The sequence below is a fragment of the Corapipo altera genome, unplaced genomic scaffold, assembly GCF_003945725.1.
Source record: "Corapipo altera isolate COAL_440 unplaced genomic scaffold, ASM394572v1 301, whole genome shotgun sequence".
Lineage (NCBI taxonomy): Eukaryota > Metazoa > Chordata > Aves > Passeriformes > Pipridae > Corapipo > Corapipo altera.
In genome coordinates this window covers 1,781,412-1,800,743 of record NW_020884926.1, presented here as the reverse complement: position 1 = coordinate 1,800,743, position 19,332 = coordinate 1,781,412, and the positions used below count along the sequence as shown (strand labels likewise).

Sequence of the window (19,332 nt, the reverse complement as noted above, 5' to 3'; positions counted from 1 at the left end):
GGTGTGTGGGAAATAAAAGCAATTTTGGCTTCACCAGGGCTGGGGGGGAGAAAGGAAAGTGGTTCTTCTGGTGGTGTCACAGCCAACACTGAAGGTGGGATGGAGCAAAGAGGAGCTCTGAGGTGCTGGAGCACTAGGGTAAGGGAATATCAGCTTCTGATCCCAAAATGGAAAGAGGGTTTGTGTTTTCTTGATGCTACTCTGCTGTCAGACTTCAGGCACAGCCAACTCCATTTTGATGGAAGCTTTTAGCAGCACTTGGCTCCCTTAGTGCTCAAATCTCACACATAAAGGTGGCAATGCTGCTTTTGCTCCATGCCCTGCTCTCCACAGGCAGATTATACATCGGGATGGGGCTGTTGCCTTTTATGAGGTAAAAGGACACTCAGTACTGTGCAAAAGGCAAAGCAGGGAAGAAAATCCCCTGGCTTGCACATCTGCTGGTGTGTGATGGGTATTTCCTACTCACTCACACCAAGGAGGTTCACAGCACCCCCTTACAAACTCCTCACGGCTCTCTGTGAGAAAGAGGAGTGTCCTGCCTCCTGCTTTGGCAGCAACAAAGCACAGGAAAGCCAAAAGGGGCCAAAATCCTTCCATCTTCACAGACCCTGGGGCAGGGAATATGCTCAGTGTACTGAGATACAGGTGGGAGGAAAATCCCAGGAAGAAGGACATTTCTCCTCAATTAGCACCTTGGGAATCTCTGGCTTCAGGGGTGAAGCACACAAAGCTGAGAGCAGGTCTTGACCCTCAGAGCTAAACATGCTTGTCTCCATATTCTGTTCCTTCTCCCGGGAAGCTCCAAGGATATATCTGCTGGCAGACAAGATTAATTAGATTTGAAAAGTGCTCAAACTCTCCCAGCAGAAAACTTACAAATGGGTCCAGGGGTGCTCTGGCTGCTGACAGTGCCACAAATGCCTGGCTTGGCCACAGACAGGATGCAAAGTGTAAAAAAAACATGGAATAAGCTGCTCCCTGTTGTAACAACCCCTGTAATTCCTGCCTCCTCCTCCTCCTCCAGCAGGTTGTACACGGACGGGCTGATCTGGGCTCTGGGGATGAAGTTCGCTGTCGATGAGATCAACAATTCCACCTCCCTCCTGCCAGGGGTGACACTGGGCTATGACATATATGACAGCTGCTTTGAGCCCCTGGTGGCCCTGCAGGCCAGCCTGATGTTCCTGACCCGGAATGACACCACAGGCCTTGGAATTCTGTGCGACTCCACCGACTGCCAGCCCCGCGTGACCGCCGTGATCGGGCCCCACAAGTCAGATCTCTCTCTGGTGACAGCCAAACTGTTCAGCACCTTCTTCATCCCACAGGTAAAGAACCTCTCTGGAGAAGCAGGAATCCTCCTTTCTGGTGGGGAAGGGTTTGGATAGACAGCGTTGTCCATGCTCTGGGAACATGGATTGTTAAAGTGCAGTTCCCGTCTTTCCTCTGCCACAGGCTTCCTGAGTGATCTTGGGTAGGTCAGTCAAATTCCCTCCTGGAGACACTACAGTGTTTAACCACCCAGAGAGAACAGGGACAACTCAGACCACTGTGATCCATGTAAAATGGGAATAACAGAGCTCCCAGTGTAAACTGGGAGAATCTCACTAAAATACTTGACTACACATGAGAAAACATGACTAAATACTCAGTTACCACAACAGAGGGCTCTAATGGTCGGGGAAATTTAGCCCTGAGCTAAGATATAACTGAATTTTGGGGGTGTCACCCTGTGTAGAAAGCAGCCAATTATCACTGTCATTAATGATAAGGGCTGGTGCTCTGCTGACGGACACAAGTGGCAGTGGAAGGAGACAGTAAATGCAGCCAAGATGGATCAGTTCTTCCCACTCTACTGACCAGCATTTTTGAAACCTTAGGGCATTAACACTAAGAAAGGAAGGTGGAGAATGACCTGGACATCCCTCTTTGCCTCCCTCTGTTCCTCCCATCCTGCAGGTGAGCTATGGAGCCACCAGTGAGAAGCTCAGCAACCCCGAGCTGTTCCCGTCCTTCTACCGCACTCTCCCCGGTGACAAGAACGTGGTGGAAGCTGTGGTCCAGCTCCTCAACAGGTTTGGGTGGAACTGGATTGGCACCATTGCAAGTGATGATGAGTATGGCCAAGGAGCCCAGGAACTCTTCTTAAGCACAGCTGGAAATAACAACATCTGCATTGCCTTTGAGGGCCTAATTCCTATAGACGTGACCGAGCCCAGTGACAAAAAACAACTGGAAGAGACCATTAACTTAATTAATAGGACCAAAGTCAACATCATTGTCCTTTTTACCTATACACTGTCAGCCCAGGCCCTGCTGGAACAAGCCGTCAAGATGGGACTGGGCAAGAAAGTCTGGATTGGCAGCCAAGCCTGGATGCTGTCTGACCTACCTACCTCCATCCCAAATATTCAGAGCATTGGGACAGTCTTAGGCTTTGTGACAAAAACAGGCACAGTCCCTGGCTTCCAGCAGTATGTTGCTGACCTCTTTACCTCTGTTCAGCAGGATGAATTTTGCCAGCAGTCCAGAGAACTCAACCAGCTCATGAGCACCAACGTGCTGGACCTGCAATGCCAGGAGTGTGACAACATCTCCCTGGGGGACCTCTCCTTCCTGCTGGGCATCACCCAGGTGCAGCCTGTGCACATGGCTGTGTACAGCGTGGCCTATGCTCTGCACAGAGCCCTGGGGTGCACTCCCAAAGCCTGTCCCAAAACACCCATCAGAGCCTGGCAGGTGAGTAAAGGCCGGGGGGACAAACAGCCGCTTTTCATCATAACACAGCCAGACAGTCCCAACCTGAGCCCTTGTTGAGGGACAAGTGATTTCAGCCAGAAACCTGCTTGCGGCCTTATCATCCTCCAAACATCAGCTGTACCAACCCCAATTTCCATTCTCTCCTCAGCTGCTGTACTACATGGACACTCTCCCATTCGAGGTGAACGGCCAGAGCTACAGGTTTGATCAGTACCACAGCACAAACACTGGCTACAAGCTCATACTGTGGTCCTGGAAGAATGGCATCCTTAGGTACCTGTCCGTAGGTGACTATAAAGAGTCCCTGCACATCGAGGAGTCCCAGATCCAGTTTCACACTCCAGATCAAAAGGTAAAGATGGCCCAGCCAATTCCTTCTGATTTCTTTGGTGATATAATTCTCCTGGAAGTGCCTGGCTGATGTTCACTCCTCCCTTTGCCAGGCGCCCACATCAGAGTGCTTCAAGCACTGCAAACCAGGACAAGTCAGAAGGGTAAAAGGATTCAACCTCTGCTGCTATGACTGCACAGACTGTCCAGAAAACACCTTCTGGAACAGTAAAGGTGAGGTCTGAGAAATCTGAAGGCTTTAACTGTATTATGTCCATCTGCTGGTTGAGGTAACAACCAGTGGTGAGCTCTTCCTCCACGAAGCACTGCCAGTGCAGGGGATTTGCCTCCCTGTTCTGCTGTGCTTTGCTCAGTCTTGCCCTAGAAATCTTCCCTGGGGACCTTCCTCTGCTGAGCCCAGAGGGATTGCATGAGGACAACGTGTATGTAATTTACCTCAAGAGGTAGGAGAGAGGGCTATGATGAAATTCTGGGGTCACAGGTGGGAGAGAAAGGCATATGATGAAATTCTGGGATCTTTTGGAAGCTTTCTGGGGAAGGGAAACAAGAGCCAAGAAAAGAGAGTCCTTTGAGGAGAAGGGTGGGAAAAAAAAAAAAAAAAAGAGAGTGAACTGTCACAAGCTTTGGAGTTCCAAGACACTTTGGAGGCAGGGACATCCTAACCCACATCTGTGATCCATCCTGAAGGGCTGGGTGGTCATCATGCCCTCACTGCTCCTTCCCAGACAGCTCCAGCTGCACCCCCTGCCTGCAGCAGCAGTGGGCCCCTGCCCAGAGCACGCAGTGCTACGAGCGCAGCGAGAGGTTCCTCTTCTGGGACGAGCCCCTCACCATTGCCCTGCTGGCCCTGATGTCCATCACCATCCTCCTGACCTGCCTGACAGCTCTGCTCCTCCTGAGGAACCTGCAGACCCCCCTGGTGCAGGCTGCTGGGGCCGAGAGGAGCCTCTTTGCCCTGCTGTGCCTGGCGCTGCTGAGCCTCAGCTGCTGCCTCTATGTGGGGAAGCCCAGTGACATCCACTGTGCCATGCAGGAGGTGGTCCACGCCCTGTGCCTCAACGGCTGCTTCTCCACCTTCTTCATCAAGACCCTGGAGATCACCCTGGTGACAGAGTTCCCCCACTGTGCCCCCTCCCTGCTGCGCTGGGTGACCCACAGGAGGTCCTGGCTCCTCATTGCCTTGTGCCTGCTCGTCCAGGGCTTGCTCTGCCTCTGCCACCTCTACCTGGGCCCTGCCTACCTGGGCCCTGACTACAAATCCCTGCCCTCCGAGGTGCTGCTGGTGTGTAGCACCAAGTCCTGGGCAGCCTTTGCCCTCCTGCACGGCCTCAATGCCTGCCTGGCCCTCCTGTGCTTCCTGGGCACCTTCATGGTGCAAACGTTGGGCAAGAAGTACAACCTTGCCAGGGGCATCACCTTTGCCATCCTCATCTACTTCATCGTCTGGATCTTCTTTGTGGCCATCTTTGCCACGCTGGGGACAGTCCTCAGGCCTGTCACTCAGATTGCCACCATCCTGATCATCAGCCTGGGCATCCTGGTGACCAACTACGCCCCCAAATGCTACATCATCTTGTTCAAGCCCGAGATGAACACGGTGGATTGTTTCCAGAATTCCATCCAAGAGGAGCCAGAGGAGGACTCAGCAAACAAACAATAAGCCAGACCCATTGTCACCTGCTCCTCAGTAAAAGCTGGCTGTATTTTAATGAGATAATTCTGTTTATGAGCACTCTCTGGCCCCGGGCACAACCACCAGCTGTGAAAGCACAGGGCTCTGCTCAACCAGCTAAAGCCAAATGCTCCAGAGGAGCAGATCCATCCTCTCTGGAATGGCCTGTTCCATCCCCCACAAACAGCCAAAAGCAGGTTCAGTTAATCAACCAACCTCCAGCAGTAATATTTTATATGAATCTCTCTCTCAGCTCTGGCAATGTGAGCAGGAAGCCTCACCCAGAACACTTCCCTGTAAACACTGCTGGTGATTTCCCCTTCTAATTAACTAAATAACTGCTCCAGAGGTAAAGCCATGAATCCTTTCCCAAGCCTTAGAAGAATTTTCAAATATATCCAACACCAGAGGAATAAAAAGAACATTCTGATAAGTAACAGCAGCTGTGTGCATGATATAAAGAGAGCATTACCCATTCAAATTGCAGCTCACTCATTTGTGTTTCGTTCACATGGGTTTGCAAAGGACATGGAAATCAGGCCCAGGCACATGGAAATGAGCAGTGTGCAGATCACACCACCCCAAGCCATGGCACAAAGTTCCTCCACCCCAAAAACCACGCAAAGATCACCAAAAACTCCACATTGCTGCCAAACAGTACCAAGTCAATACCAAGTCACATCACCAAGACCTTTTCTCTTCCCCACCCACTTTAACAAGCAACTATATTAGTCCTTTATTCCCTACATTAAAGTTTTTCCATTACTGCCCTTTTATTCCCTATATTAAAGTTTTTCCATCTCTCCATCGGGTGCTGTTGCAAATTAACTCATCAGTTCAGCTCAATTAAAGAACTGGCAAATTAATCTAAACCAGGAAATACTTTCATTCTTTAAAAAAAAAGTAAAAAAAAAAGAACTTTCTGGTGCACTGCAGAGCTACTTGTCCTAGATTTTTGTGAACACCTGCATACAGAAATACTCCTCAGTGTGATTAAAAATACCAAAACTCTGACCTGAAGCCTGGAGTCCTTGCTCCTGGAGCCTGCAGCAAGTCTTCATGAAGATGTTGTTGCACCTGAGCCTCTCAGTATTCCTTGCTCCAGGGCTGTGATTCCATAGCAGAGAAGCCTTAAGTAGCTTTTGATCATCATCATTCCAGAAATAGAGAAGGAAAAAAAAATATCCATTTACCTTTATTGGCAGCAGCCAGAAAGCCAACTCTGATCACAACCAGAGCCATGACAGGCTGAGTTTTCTTTCAGGGGAAGAGGGAGGGAAAAGCAGCTGATGAGACTTTTCAACCAGCTCCAGTCACCTGCAGACAACTCACTCTGGGTCAGCTGGGGCCCATCAGGCCCTGCAGTCAAAGGCTGCAAGAGCATGTCCAAAATTCTGATCATTCAATATTCACCTGAATTTGGACGATTTAATATTCACCTAAATTCTGATTGTTTGATATTCACCTCACTGGGAAATGCTGGCTAAAATTTGTGGTATTTAAACAGTGTTTGACCCTCCCTTTGCTCTCTGATCTCTGCCAGCTGGGAAGAGGGAATCTGCCTCCTCAAGCTGGGGTTGTCCTTTGTATATGGAATGATTTAGGATGGAAAAGACTTTTAAATCATTTGAGTCCAACTGAACCCCTCAGACCCTGCAGGGAGCCTGGTAATAGATGACAAACAGCCTGTGGTTTAATGCTTACCAGAGAGTAAAGTGGTGTCCTAATGATCCTACCTTGGAGAGTCCAGAAATGGGGAATATTCCCACGGAACAGCTGAATACACTGATGGGTTTTAGCAGCACATTCAAGTCCTGGGGCTGCAGGCAGGACAACTTGTTCCAGCTCATGTCTGGGGAACAGGGGTTTTTCCTCCAGCTCTCTGGAGCCCTCACAAAACTCCCCCCTGCCTACCAGCACCTCCTGAATCTTCTTGAGAGGACAAAACTTCAGTGTGACATGGGGGAAAAAAAATAAGAGGAACATTCAACCAGCATTTCATCAATGTTGACTAAAAAATAAAATGCAACAGTGCAAAGAACTGAAGACGTACACCGAGGTTATCACATAAAATTAAAAGCTTTTTAGTGTTTAAAATAGCATTTACACATAAGCAGCTATATATTAACTATACAGACACTTGGGTTTTAATACAATATCTACAAAAAAGAATTCAATTATGCAATAGACATTTAACAGGAACAGTGCAGTCCATGCTAATAAGAGGTCACTCTTTGAGTAGAACCAATTCTAGGATAGGTGATAGTCTGGATTTTCATTATTTAAAATCATGTAACTTTGTTCCTCTACTGTACATAAAATTCTTTACATGTATTTCTAATCACTGATTAGAATTAATAATTTTAAGTCAATCTTATTACAATCCAGTTAAATGCAAAAAACAAAAACAATTACATCAACTCATGAGCTGTCAAGTCTCAGGAGGGGACTGCCCATTTGAAGAGAACAAAAATAATAGCAAAAGTCAATGTCTGTGCATCATTGCTTGCCATCCAATAAACCTTTGGATAAAGTGTCCAGGGGACTGTTACCTTGGAAAAAGGAGATTTATTAATAGGAGGTAAAAGACAATAGCAGTGCTTTTAAGACTTATTTGCCAAAAACTCCTCAGAGTTAATATAGCAGGTGGATACACTCCCCCTACAGATCCTGCCTCCTTTGGGGAGGAGATGTCATCCCAAACTGTTTCCTCATCATTTTCCATGATCCTCCAGACAAACCTGCTGTTAAATCTGTTGGCAGGGACGTGTGAGCCTTAAGCTCAGTCGAGGGTCTCACTCCCAGAATAAAAATGTCAGCCACTGAAGGCTCCTGATTTGAGGTTGTTTCAATGCCCTGCACAGCAAACCCCTCGCTGGAGTTGGAGCCCAGTCACTGACATTAAATCAGGGATAAATCTGAGGCCCTAGAGAGAGAAAACAGATGGATCTGCAGCACTCCAGCCTGCAAACTTCCTTCCACCTGGCACAGCAGGGAATGCTGTGCCCAACAGGAGACACTGGCACAGGCAGGTCCTGAGGCCCCCCTTGGTGGAAAGACACATGAGCATGCACTGAAAGCCAAGGATGGGATCTGGGAAATCTCCTGTCTCTTGTGAAAATCTAGCAAAGATTCAGGCCTGACCTTCCACTCACTCCACCCTCTCCACTGGACACTACAGGGGGGGGATCAGGGGTTTGTTTTACACACAGTGGCCATCACGTATTGCACTGTCCACACAGGGGCATCTCCACCCTCCTGCTCTCCCTGCAAACAGCAGGTTCCTCAAGGACCAGCACCCAGCACACCCAGAGCAGTGGATGCCTGTTGTGGGTGAAGCTGCTTCAGCCTGAATTCCTCAGCAGACTAATGCTTTCCCACACCCGGTTATGGATTTGCAGCCTCATTCCAGAGTGACCCACGAACACACAAGTTTATAACACAGTCATTTCAACATAGCAGCAAAGACCAGCAAGACACAGAACAGTTTCTGCCAACAGCATTAACAACAAGACCAAAAAAACAAACAAACAAAAAAAAACACAAACAAAAAACAACCCAGCAGGTGTGTAAACTGCAACTCTTGGAAAGACATAAGGAAATAAAACACGTTTCTTCCACGGGTGAAAGCTCAGCCCCCAGCTTTAATCCCTTTTGGAAATATTAAAATGAGAGTCTTTTCCTCCAGCCCTCCAAGTTCTGCCTTAAGACAGAGTGGGCCAGAAAAATCAATATATATAAGAGACCAGAAAAGTTTTAAATTAATTTAAAAGTAGAACCACTAGTGATTGTCAGTAAAGTCACAGACTCCTTAACAGTGTCTCCTGGAGACATAGCAGAATTACACCATTATTTTACCCTGATTTACTCCATTGCTTTCAATGTCAATCTTTCAGAATAGGTTACCAGGTTAGGGTAAGCATCTTTGCTGTGGAATTGGGAGGAGGAAAGGAAAAGAAAGGTACTGTTTGCACAGTCAAGCTCCAGGTAGTGCCACTCTTTTGGAGAAGCCACATCAGCCACGTGGCAATCCATGCCAGCCCATGGGATGGAGGATGATGAAAGCACTGCTTTCAGAGACATTAGGCAGCTTTTTGGGAGGTTTCTGTAAAGAAAACTAGTTTAGAAGGCCAGGAAGGGGAGTACCTAGTCTGAGTGACACAGAGTTTCCCAAATGCCTGGTTCCCTTTTGAAGGAGAGACTCAAGTCTCCAGTTAACACAGACATTTGGAGCTTTGGCTGGAATCGTTACTCTGGCTCTGACAAAGGGATGTGTTTGCACACAGACCTGGAACAGGGAAAGAACTGAAAAATCTATCAGCATGAACAACACCCAAAATGTCTGAAGAGTCGTTTTTCGGGGTGACAAATGGACATGGAACTGTGTGTATCCTGAGGAAGATGTTCTCTTTTGGCCTTCATCTCGGGCATTCACGCTACCCACAGAGCACGGGACGAACCAAAAAGCAGCTTCTTACCAGTGAGAAAAATGCTTATATACAGTCAAGACTGATCTTAAAGCACCTGTCCTAAAACCTGCCAGCAGCAGGCACCTCAGAAAGGAGGATTTAACTGAGGCATGGCCCTGTGGCCAAATGCCACTAAGTGGCTGCAGCTCCCCACGTGTGTCCCATCACATGAGGCACCGTGACAGAGTGTGGGTGTGCTCTCACCATACCCTCCTTCTGACACCTTAAAAAAAAGCTTCTTACACACCACTGGAGGCTCCTGAACCTGCTTTATCAAGTGCCCACAGCCCCAGAGCAGGAACCACACAGAAATGAAACCTTGGGGATGTACAACAGCAGTTGCTTCAGTCAGGTCTCCTCAGCAGAGAGGGTCCCGCTCGGTGTCAGGTGTAAGGATTCGTTCACTTTACCATTTGGGATCAGCCCTCAAAACACCCTCACACCTCTCTGCCAACAGCCAGCCCCTCTCTGTGCTCAGAAACGTTCCCCTGGGACTGCAAGAGGGATTAGACAGCTCCAGGTTTCCATTTCAACAAAAAAAGAAAGGTACTGCTCCGAAACGAAGGACAGAACAACAGGTGATCAAAATGAAATCAAAGTGAAGAGCCACGTCCCAGTGGGAGCCAGGATTTAGCTGGAATGGGATGAATATCCCCTTGGAAAGGGAAAAGCTGCAGCTACACTAACAGAACTGCACGGCAGCAGCTGTCCTATTTCTGTGGAAATAACTTTTCCAAGCAAGTGCACATCCAGCAGGAACAGCCACATCTGTCAGCAGGGGTGGGACTGGAATGCCCAGGAACCGACTGCAGCTACAAAGTCACTATTGTGGTACTGAAGGAAACAACTTGACAAGTTCTGCACAATGAGCACATACAGTAGCAAGACTCCAGCACTCCCTTGACAGAATAATATCTAAAAAAAAACAACCAAAAAAAAAAAAAAAGAAAAAGAAAAAAAAAAAGAAAGAAAGGTTGATTTATACTCCCTAGTCAGCAGAAGGTAGCCACAACTTTGTTTTCCACTTGGGTTGATCCTGCTCCTTTCCAAGCACGTGCTGTCTGTACACTTGTGGGTGCAATGTCTGCTCAGTGCTATGGATGCATCCAAGAAACAGCATTCCAAGGCAGTATCACAGATACCAGCCAAGGGTCGTTTTTTTTCCTTGTAAGAGAAAAAAAAAAAAAGCAGGGAAAAATAAAAGTGCTCCTATGCAATATCGGGAATTTAGAAGTCGTGTGAAATAAGAGTCCTTGAATCAGCCAAAAAGATACACCAGTTGCATCGAAGCAGGTGCCACAATGACCAAAGCTCATTAAGATGTGAATATACACCAGCCATTCACAATCCAAAACAAGAGGAGGGGGGAGGGAAAAAAAAAAGGATAAAGAAAAGATGCCATCGGTTTGCTGATATTTAACAATCCCAGGAGATTTTTTTTTTTTTTGTTCATTTTTGCGGAGGGAATTTTTTTTTTTTTGTATTTTTCGCTCGGTTTTCTTGATATATTTTTCTTTTTTTTTACTGCAACACACTTTGCAAACAGGAAGGTGTGACATGCAAGACCAGCCAAGTCTCTTCCATTAAGTGTTCGACAACAAACCACCCCAAAAAAAAAAACCAACCCACCCCAACCCCTCCCCACCCCAACCCAGGCAGAGTCTGAAGGCACTTCCTCTCACATGATGTCTACGAAGAACTCACAAGGGTTGCCCATGGCCTTCTGGAAGGACTGGCGGCTCCCGGTGAGCTCCGGGGGGACCGCGCTCAGTTCCCGCACGGGAGGCCCTCCGGGGGGGCCGCTGGTCCCGTAGACTTTGGAGCCCAGCTTGGGGAGGCTGTAGAGCGGGGGCACCCCCGGGGGCCCCCCGTAGGAGTGGTGGCTGTGGTGGCTTCTGTCGCTGTGGGCGGCGGAGCCGTGGCTGCGGTGGCTGAGCTGGCTGGCGGGCCGGTCCCGGCGCGCGGTGCTGCCGCCGCTCCGCGCCGTGTGCTCCGACTCGCTGCCACTGCCCCCCGACTTGCGGTCCTTCTCCCTGCCCACAGCTCGCCTGCTGTTCTCGCTGGTGCTCCGGTTCGAGCCGCTGCTTTTGCTTCCTGCAACCCCACGAGGGGGGGGAAAAAAAAGCAGAGAAAAGTAAAGTTAGGCCGCCGTCCGCTCCCGGCTCCCGCGGCGGATCCGCGTGGGACCAATGGCCGTGGCGAGGGCTGAGCGTGCCGGTGGTGGCTCGTGGGGTTTGGCAATGAGGGGCAGTGGGACGAAGCTGACAGGGTTGTGCCATGCACAGGGACACGGAGACACCTCAGAGCTCGCACAGTGAAAGCAGCAGCTAAAGAACAGCTCCTGGCTGGAACCCACCCGTCCCACCGAGGAGGAGCAGGATTTGGGGTTAGACTCAAGCAAATGAGGTTCAGTCTGTAACTGTCTCTGCTTTGGTACCTTCTGCCTTTTCCAAAAGAAACTCCTTTGCCTTCTCTGTCATCCTTGGCCTCACTGGGCACACTCGCACCCAGGGCCAAATCTCTGAGGTTTTGTTCGCTTCAGTGGGGAGATTCTTTTCAAATTCACTGCTACAAGTGTTCTGTTGTTGGAGAATTCTTTAAACAACAGTTACCTGTTGAACTGCTCTACAGTAACATGCAGGATGTTCCCAGAAGAGGCCACTAAATCAGTTCGGGAAGAAAGTGTTGCCACTGGACTGTCAGCTGAGTAGTTGCTACATACAAACTTCACTAAACTTCAGAATTGATTTTAGATGAAAGTTGAAGGTCTTGCTCTGTTCCCATGAGAGACAGCCTGGGATGATGTCGGGACACAGTCCCAATGGAATTATTTTTTTAGAAAAACCCAACAAATCAACCCAAGGACCATCTCATTAAGTTCATGCCACCTTAGTGCAAAATTTTCCAAAAAAAGATCCCCAACCAGCAGAAGAGGGGATCAGCTTTTGAGTCCAACTGAGCCACTGAAATGGAAAAACCAGAATGATTGTGAACTACAGGTGACCTCCTGCTTGCTCCTGTTGACACAGGAGATGGGAAACCAGACTGGCCTGGTGTGTAACGTCCCCTGCAGAGTGCCAGAGATGGAAAACACAGACTACAAAATCACTGGGCTTTAAGTTATTAGTGTTCTGAGCCCGGGACTCTGAAGTGCTGTTTGCTGACTGTTAGGATGTAACCCTGCTGATAAAGGAGAGGGTTCATAAGAAACCCAACTCTAATATTCCACCCTGAGAGTGACCAACACAGCCCTGTGTCCCTGCACTCTCAGCACCTGCCTGAGACATCTGGCCACCAAGTAAATGAGCAGTGGTAGATAAATCCAACCCACATGGGTGACATCAGACTCAGAAATCAGGAGCAGGGACTATTTGCTTATTTTATGAGGAGAAGTGGGGAGCCTGGTGACACCTGACAGTGAGGGACGTGGTGCCACCCCCTCTGAGCTGCTGCAGCACAGTCACACAGGGGCCACACAGGTTGATATGCCAATGTCACACTACTGCACTGCCGTGCACTGAGACAGGTCGAGCGTCCAAGACAATCAAAAAGAAAATAAAAATCAAAATAATAATAAAAAAAATAAAAATACAGCTAAACATTTGGGTCACGAGAGTCTAAATGGTCATGCTGTGGATTTGTTATGGAGGCATTTGAAGCTTACCAATCCCCTAGAGTCAGCCATTCCTCTAGGAATCCTTCAGTCTAATGCTTGCTCAGGACAAAACAAGGGAATAACAGTTACAAGCCAAGAAACAACACAAGAAGTGTAGTTTCCAAAAGAAGAACAAGGAAAAGCGTCGAAACCTTTCAAAAATCAAACACCTTGGCACCTTTTGTGAGGCTCTCTATAGCCAGGGGACCCAGCATGGATAAAACACCATTCCTTTCCTATTCCAGCAGCAGAACAAATTCCTTCTGCCCACAGAATCAGCTGCCAAAAAGCACCCCCAACATTCTTTGCAGTGCAATCAGTTCTAAAGCCTCTGGATACCACTGTGAGCTTCCTCACAGCAGAAATTCTTATTCTGAGATAAGGTGAGAAGCCACAGTGCTCAAATCTCGTGAGGAAGCTCCTGTTACAAAATTATTTGTGCAGTTTTTGTGAGATCTAACTGGCTGTGGCAAACAGGGATAAGTTACATCCCAGTTACTGGATGTTCACCATAAAAACACAGAGAAACCTCGCCCTTTCTTTACTGGCAGCATTTCCAAAAGCAAAACTCACTCTGGAAGTGATTTTTTTTTTAAAAAAAGAAATTAAAAAATAATATCTTTACAGTCGAAAATACATAATTTTTGTTTACTAAGGTAAAGGATGAACCACAAAATTATGCTAGGGCAGGAAAGGAGGAGGTCAGGTCTTTAATCCATGCAGTATTCTCTTTTTTTCCCTGTCACATATGACAGAAGGGACTCTCCTCCCTGTGAGCAGTGTTTCAGCCCTGTAAACCTCTGGCTGGCCACCTCCCTCTTGTGTGTCTCACACAAGCCAAGAATGCGATTTTCCTTTTGTGCTGAGTACTGAAGTGAAAGCCAAGAGCACCTTGTTCTAATCCCTGTTCCATCAGCAAAGAAATGGCCTCATTTCCAACATCATCAGCCCCAGCGCTGGCAATTCCTGACTGGGATAAAACAAGGCTGGCAGTTCCCATACAGAGCTGAAAGCCCACTCCACCACTGACACACACACCTCTGATCAAGTGCTGTTGCACAAAACCCATGCAGGTAGCAAACAAAACCACAGGACAGGCACAGACAGAACGAAGGAAGGCAAGCAAATGGATCGGGATAATGACAGGCACGGAAATAAAACCCGGATTAACCACCCTACCTTCACTTTGCTGGCTCCCTGCACTGCCACTGCCATAGCTAAAGCCTGGGTCTTGGTATGCTGGTGGAAAACACGGAGGGGGCAGAGGATACTGGTAGGGGTATCCTTGGCCTAACGGCCAGGGAGCAGCAGGATGTGGGAGCGGAGCGAGGGTGTCCTGATCCGAGGCGCCGCTGGAACCGTTGTTGAGGTTCAGTGCAGCCAGGTCTGGAAAAGAGAGAAAGGGTGAAGACTCTGCTCTCACCTGGCAGGGGAGAATTTTACAGCTTGTAAATGGAGTGGCAGGCCTGTGGCATCACCAGAAGTAAATCCTGCCTGCCTGAGCCTCAGTGTAACGCCATTACTTGAAGAGTTTACCCTCTTCTTCCAAGTGCTCTAATTCCTGGTCTGAGGAGGCATCGACCACTTGTCCCACAACTTCAGACTATGAATGACCTGTTCTGGAATACCCAGTTGTGAAACCCCCCAGGACTCACAGAGACCCAGAACAGCCAGGGTTGGAAGGGTTGCAGATCATCTGCCCAGGGTGGGGTCACCTGGAGCAGGCGACACAGGAACACATCCAGGTGGGTCTGGAACGTCTCCAGAGAGGGAGACTCAGAATCACAGAATCAGCTGGGTTGGAAAAGACCTCTGAGACCATCAAGTCCAATCTCTGACCTTGTCAACTCCACGCCCTCCCCGGGCAGCTGCTCCAGTGCTCTGTCACCCTCCATGGAAAGGAAGCTGAGGACACACCTCTGTGCATCCTGTGAGCACAAGGGACACACACACACAGCTCTGCCCTTCCCAGAGGGGAACTTACTGCCACAGAGGTCTCCAAAGACGTAGTAGCACTGCTCTGAGAAGGTGATTTTGTTCACAGTGTGCCTGAGGTAGCCGTGTTTTAACATGCTGCTGGCGTATTTCCTCGCCTCCCGCCGGTCTTTGAAGCCTTCCACGTGCGTGTAAAGCCAGTCAACCACATCTGCTCCTGAAATGACAACAGGGAGAGGAGACACGGGATCATCTGAGCCAAACTGATCCACCACGTGAACGGCGACACCAAATACACGCACAGAAAATTTCATTTACACACATTGTGCAACTCTTTCATGAAAATTACACGGCATTTCCAGGCAAAAAGTGACTGGGAGAGTCATCCTCCTCAAGAGGCAGATGTCAGGTTGTCAAAAGATCTGTGTTTTTGCCTTTCTCAACAAAAAGTAACTGCAGCCTAGTCTGACTAAACGTTAGCACAGCTCAGGCCACAGGTAGAGACAAGCTGTGGTAATTTTAAAATTAATTAAGATGCTTTATTTAAGGCTGGAACTGGAATTCCAAGGACTGTTGCTCTGCTGAGCTTGGGCAGATTGCCAGAGCCACCTGAGCACCTGAGATATAAAACCAAGGATTAAGAACCAGGCTCTGTGTGGGCATGAGAAATGTGCAGCAGTTTTGGCTGTCCAGGCTCAAACAAGAGTTATTAATTATTTCCTGTCACACTCAGAGCTGTTCATAAATAGCAAGTCAAGGGAATTTAAGAGGTCATAGGCAGAAAAATAAAAAGTTCATCTAAAGGTAGTTTCTTGAATTTATTGCCATAAAGTCACCGATTTTTTTCCCCCCAGCATTCCTGGGATATGCTTACCTATCACTGCATTGGAGATGGTGATTTTTAACCACATCCTGTCCCGAATTTCAAGGCCTGAGTCTGGGAGCTGCATAACCTTGACAATAGTAGCCATGTCACTCTTCACAGTTAAAGGAGATTCTTCTAATTCTAAAAGGAAGAGAGGTTACAGGCTGCTTTGAAATGAACCGAATCTGAAAAGACCTTCTCAGCTCCCCATTTGGATGAAACAAAGACACAGTTTTACCAACAGATGCAAAAAAAAAAAAAAAAAAAGACACAAAGGTTCCCAAATGCACCCTCATCCGTGGCATAAATTACAGCATTTGTACCAATTCTTCAGGTTTTGTGCTCTGTGCCACCAGTTTAGTCACTGAAATGCTCAGCCCCCACGTGCCTGCATTTCCCATTCCAGGGAAATCAGTTCTGGAATTCACACTGAGATTGGCAGGAAAGGAAATCCAGAGAGTCCTGTGACCCTCCCCTTCCATTTCACTTTGCCATGAACAGCCCTTCCCACCCAAGGGATCAGTGCAGAACTCTGTGGGACAAGGTTTTTTTTACTTGTTCTTTAACTTCTGGGTTAACTCTCAGAAATAACCCATCTGCATGGAGGAGGAGGACAACCCTGCCTCAATCAATATCCTCTTTTTTTCCTTTTCTTAAGACTTGGACATCAGCATTCTCGGGGAGAATTGAAATTAGAAATCTTCCATCATTTGGAGAAAGGCAAGTGGTTTCCTTCAAAAAAACACTTCCCAGGATCCTGGTGTTGGAGCCTTACAAGTGAACAAGTCACTCCACCCAGAACTACTTTGCCCTGCATCTTTCCTGTAGAACACTTATAAAAAAAGCTCCCAAATTCCTCCACAATCATCCCTGCTCCATTCCCATTTCACACTCCCAAGGGCAGAGCTGGATCCTCAGAGGCTTCACACTGTCCTGATGGATTTTTATACTAAAATCAGAATAACAGGGCTGACACTGACCCTGCTGAACTGAGGTTCCTACTGCAGGAATCGAATTCCTTTAGAAACTCCTTGCCTGCCCAGAGGGTGAATCTGGGTCCAGGAATCCACCAGCTTCCCTGTGTTCTGTGCAGAACTCACTTATCCTGCCATACATAAGACAACTAATTTTGGATACAGCACCCAGTCCTCCTTCCTGTCCCATCTCCCAGCCCCAGAAAATTCATGTTGGATGTGTCTGTGTTTGCAGTCCAGACCCTTCTCCAGCAGGAACTCAGAAACTCTCCTCTCCCCTCCCTTCTCCCCGTATCACCCACCTTTCAAAAGCACCAGGGAACCAATTTTGTCCTTTTCCAGCCACCCAGAATTTTGACAGAAGGTACAGCAAGCGTGAAACAATGAAAACTGAAAATGCTTCTTTCCACACATGCACTGCCAATAGGCATGAAAATACCTCAGAGCAGCTATGCATGCAGCTTCAATACTTACAAACTCTGAATAAACACTCAAATTTTGCTTTTGCTTTAAGTTAGTTTGGTTAGTGGCAAAAAGCAACATGTTCATTTGGGGAAAAAAAAATCAAAACCCAACAAACTAACATTCGAGTAAAGTATGTGGGGAGCAATAAATTGTATTTTCTTGGAGAACTGCACATAAAGAACAACACTGGCCAAATGGTCATCAGTGGTTTTTTCTAAGTTCTAGTCACTGGACAAATAAGGAAAATTCTAAGAGGCATCTAAAATGCTCCCAACTTTGGAGAGAACTCAGTGAACTGTGGGATGTTCACAGAGGTGCTCTCTGTGCCTGGGGCCCTGAGGTGCTGCTGCCCTGTTTGGGGCAGCTCACAGGGCTGGGCTGAGGGAAGGCTGGAGAGCAGAAGGCCACAAGAAAGCTCAGGGGCTACTCCACGTTTTCTTGCACTCCAGAAAGGAAATACTGGAAGTCACTGGCACAGAAATGAGAAGCTGTCTCCAGGAATGTGGTTCTGCTCCCAAATACCTTTATTTTCAACGTATGATTGAGAGGGTGGCTGTTCCCCACTTCCCAATCACAGCACCATAATCAAGGCACAGAATACATGGATCAAGAGGAATGCTGAGCACAGACTCTCGTTTGACAGCAACCAGCAGATACATTTGATTCCAGCAATCTGTAGTACCTGTAAGGCTGAAAACACATCTCAGGACAAAGCAGCCACCAGGGAAGGGGTTCACTTGCTTTCTGCTGCAGATGTATTTCCCCTCAGTGCTGCTGCCTGAGATCTAAAGGCACTGAGCTACCACACCTCCAAAAAACCCCTTCCCTTTTATTGCAGGAAATATGAGCTTATAAAACCTGAGACATTTTATAACCAACACCAACATTGGTCTTCAAAATCCTCAAAGTGTGGTTTTGAGTAAAAGAAAGGGGGAGTTAATATTCCTCAAACAAATATTGCCAAGATAAGGCACCGTGGCAGTTTCTTGGTCACGTGGATATGACTTAGTTTAGAGACTGCCACAGACAAACCAGGAAAGAAAGTTGAGCCCTAACCATAATAATTTCACATGGGACATTAAGCTTGTTTTTCCTTGTTCTATAAATTCTAAGAGTATAAAAAAGTATAAAACAAGGCCATGGAAACATCAGGGGAAGATTTCCTAAATGGCACACTACTAACGTTATTAACCAGTGACATCTATCTGAAGGAACTTATTTAAATTTATTTAAAACCTTAGTAAATACTTAAATTTATTAAACCCATTTCAATTTATTAAAGTTACTTCAATTTATTAAAGTCATTTCAATTTATCAAAGATATTTCAATTCATCAAAGTTATTTCAGTTTATCAAAGTTATTTCAATTTATCAAAGTTATTGCAATTTATTAAAGATATTACAATTTATCAAAGATATTGCAATTTATTAAAGATATTTCAATTCATCAAAGTTATTTCAATTTATTAAAGATATTTAAATTTATTAAAGTTATTGCAATTTATTAAAGATATTTCCTTTTATCAAAGTTATTTAAATTTATTAAAGATAGTTAAATTTATTAAAAATATTTCAATTTATTAAATATATTTAAATTTATTAAAGTTATTTAAATTTATTGAAAAACAGCCAAATGCAAGGAGGGAGCTCTCCCACTCCCCTGAGGGGGCAAAGCCGGAGGCCCAACTTGTATCTTTAAAATGGGGACCTTTCAAAAGGGACCACGAGCTACTCCTTCCTGAGGGTGAACCCTGACTGAATACTTTGTTAACCTTTAAAGGGAAAAAATAAAAAAAAAGGTTTTTCTGCTCCCCACAGGAATCCCAAGTGCAAGGCAAAGCATTCAGGGGCTGGGTGTGGTGTGGTGGCTGCCGCTCTCATCGTGCTCGTGGCCGGGGCGGGGTTGGGGCCCAGCAGGCCCCGGGCACCCCCCTGCCCTGGGCTGGCCTCAGGGTGACTTACTTTCCGACTCGGGAATTGAGCTTGTTAGTGAGGAGCTGGTAGATGTGGTGATGCTCATGGAGGGGCTCATACCGTAACGGGGGTACGCTCCCGTCATGGCCGTGGTATGAGAGATCCAGGCCGCGGGGTCGATCGGCCGCACCGGCTCAGCTGCGGGAGACGGGGAGAGAGAGACACAAGGGGGTCACACGAGGCACCAACACCTTCACAGCCCCAACACC

At 47.3% G+C, this 19,332-nt stretch overlaps 2 protein-coding genes and 1 long non-coding RNA gene across 4 annotated transcripts in view; 1 reads left to right on the top strand and 2 right to left on the bottom strand.

Moving 5' to 3' along the window:
- The window catches only part of TAS1R3 (taste 1 receptor member 3), a 5,841-nt gene extending 270 nt beyond the window's left edge, over nucleotides 1-5,571 (top strand). Inside the window, exons 2-6 of the mRNA XM_027657956.1 lie at nucleotides 1,031-1,331; nucleotides 1,963-2,742; nucleotides 2,912-3,115; nucleotides 3,207-3,327; nucleotides 3,840-5,571. Of these exons, the coding sequence (XP_027513757.1) occupies nucleotides 1,031-1,331; nucleotides 1,963-2,742; nucleotides 2,912-3,115; nucleotides 3,207-3,327; nucleotides 3,840-4,774 (2,341 nt within the window). The 3' untranslated portion in view covers nucleotides 4,775-5,571. The remainder of the gene's footprint in view (nucleotides 1-1,030; nucleotides 1,332-1,962; nucleotides 2,743-2,911; nucleotides 3,116-3,206; nucleotides 3,328-3,839) is intronic.
- The window catches only part of LOC113954074, a 7,659-nt gene extending 1,327 nt beyond the window's left edge, over nucleotides 1-6,332 (bottom strand). Inside the window, exons 1-2 of the long non-coding RNA XR_003530099.1 lie at nucleotides 6,119-6,332; nucleotides 5,802-5,925 (exon numbers count right to left, since the gene is read on the bottom strand). This is a non-coding gene — a long non-coding RNA (uncharacterized LOC113954074). The remainder of the gene's footprint in view (nucleotides 1-5,801; nucleotides 5,926-6,118) is intronic.
- Nucleotides 6,333-6,846: 514 nt separating this feature from the next.
- The window catches only part of DVL1 (dishevelled segment polarity protein 1), a 69,437-nt gene continuing 56,951 nt past the window's right edge, over nucleotides 6,847-19,332 (bottom strand). The window contains exons 11-15 of one of the 2 annotated variants that reach the window (XM_027657952.1): nucleotides 19,112-19,261; nucleotides 15,720-15,851; nucleotides 14,895-15,062; nucleotides 14,090-14,296; nucleotides 6,847-11,349 (exon numbers count right to left, since the gene is read on the bottom strand). In XM_027657952.1, the coding sequence (XP_027513753.1) occupies nucleotides 10,934-11,349; nucleotides 14,090-14,296; nucleotides 14,895-15,062; nucleotides 15,720-15,851; nucleotides 19,112-19,261 (1,073 nt within the window). In that variant the 3' untranslated portion in view covers nucleotides 6,847-10,933. The remainder of the gene's footprint in view (nucleotides 11,350-14,089; nucleotides 14,297-14,894; nucleotides 15,063-15,719; nucleotides 15,852-19,111; nucleotides 19,262-19,332) is intronic. The other variant, XM_027657953.1, reaches the window with a different exon arrangement.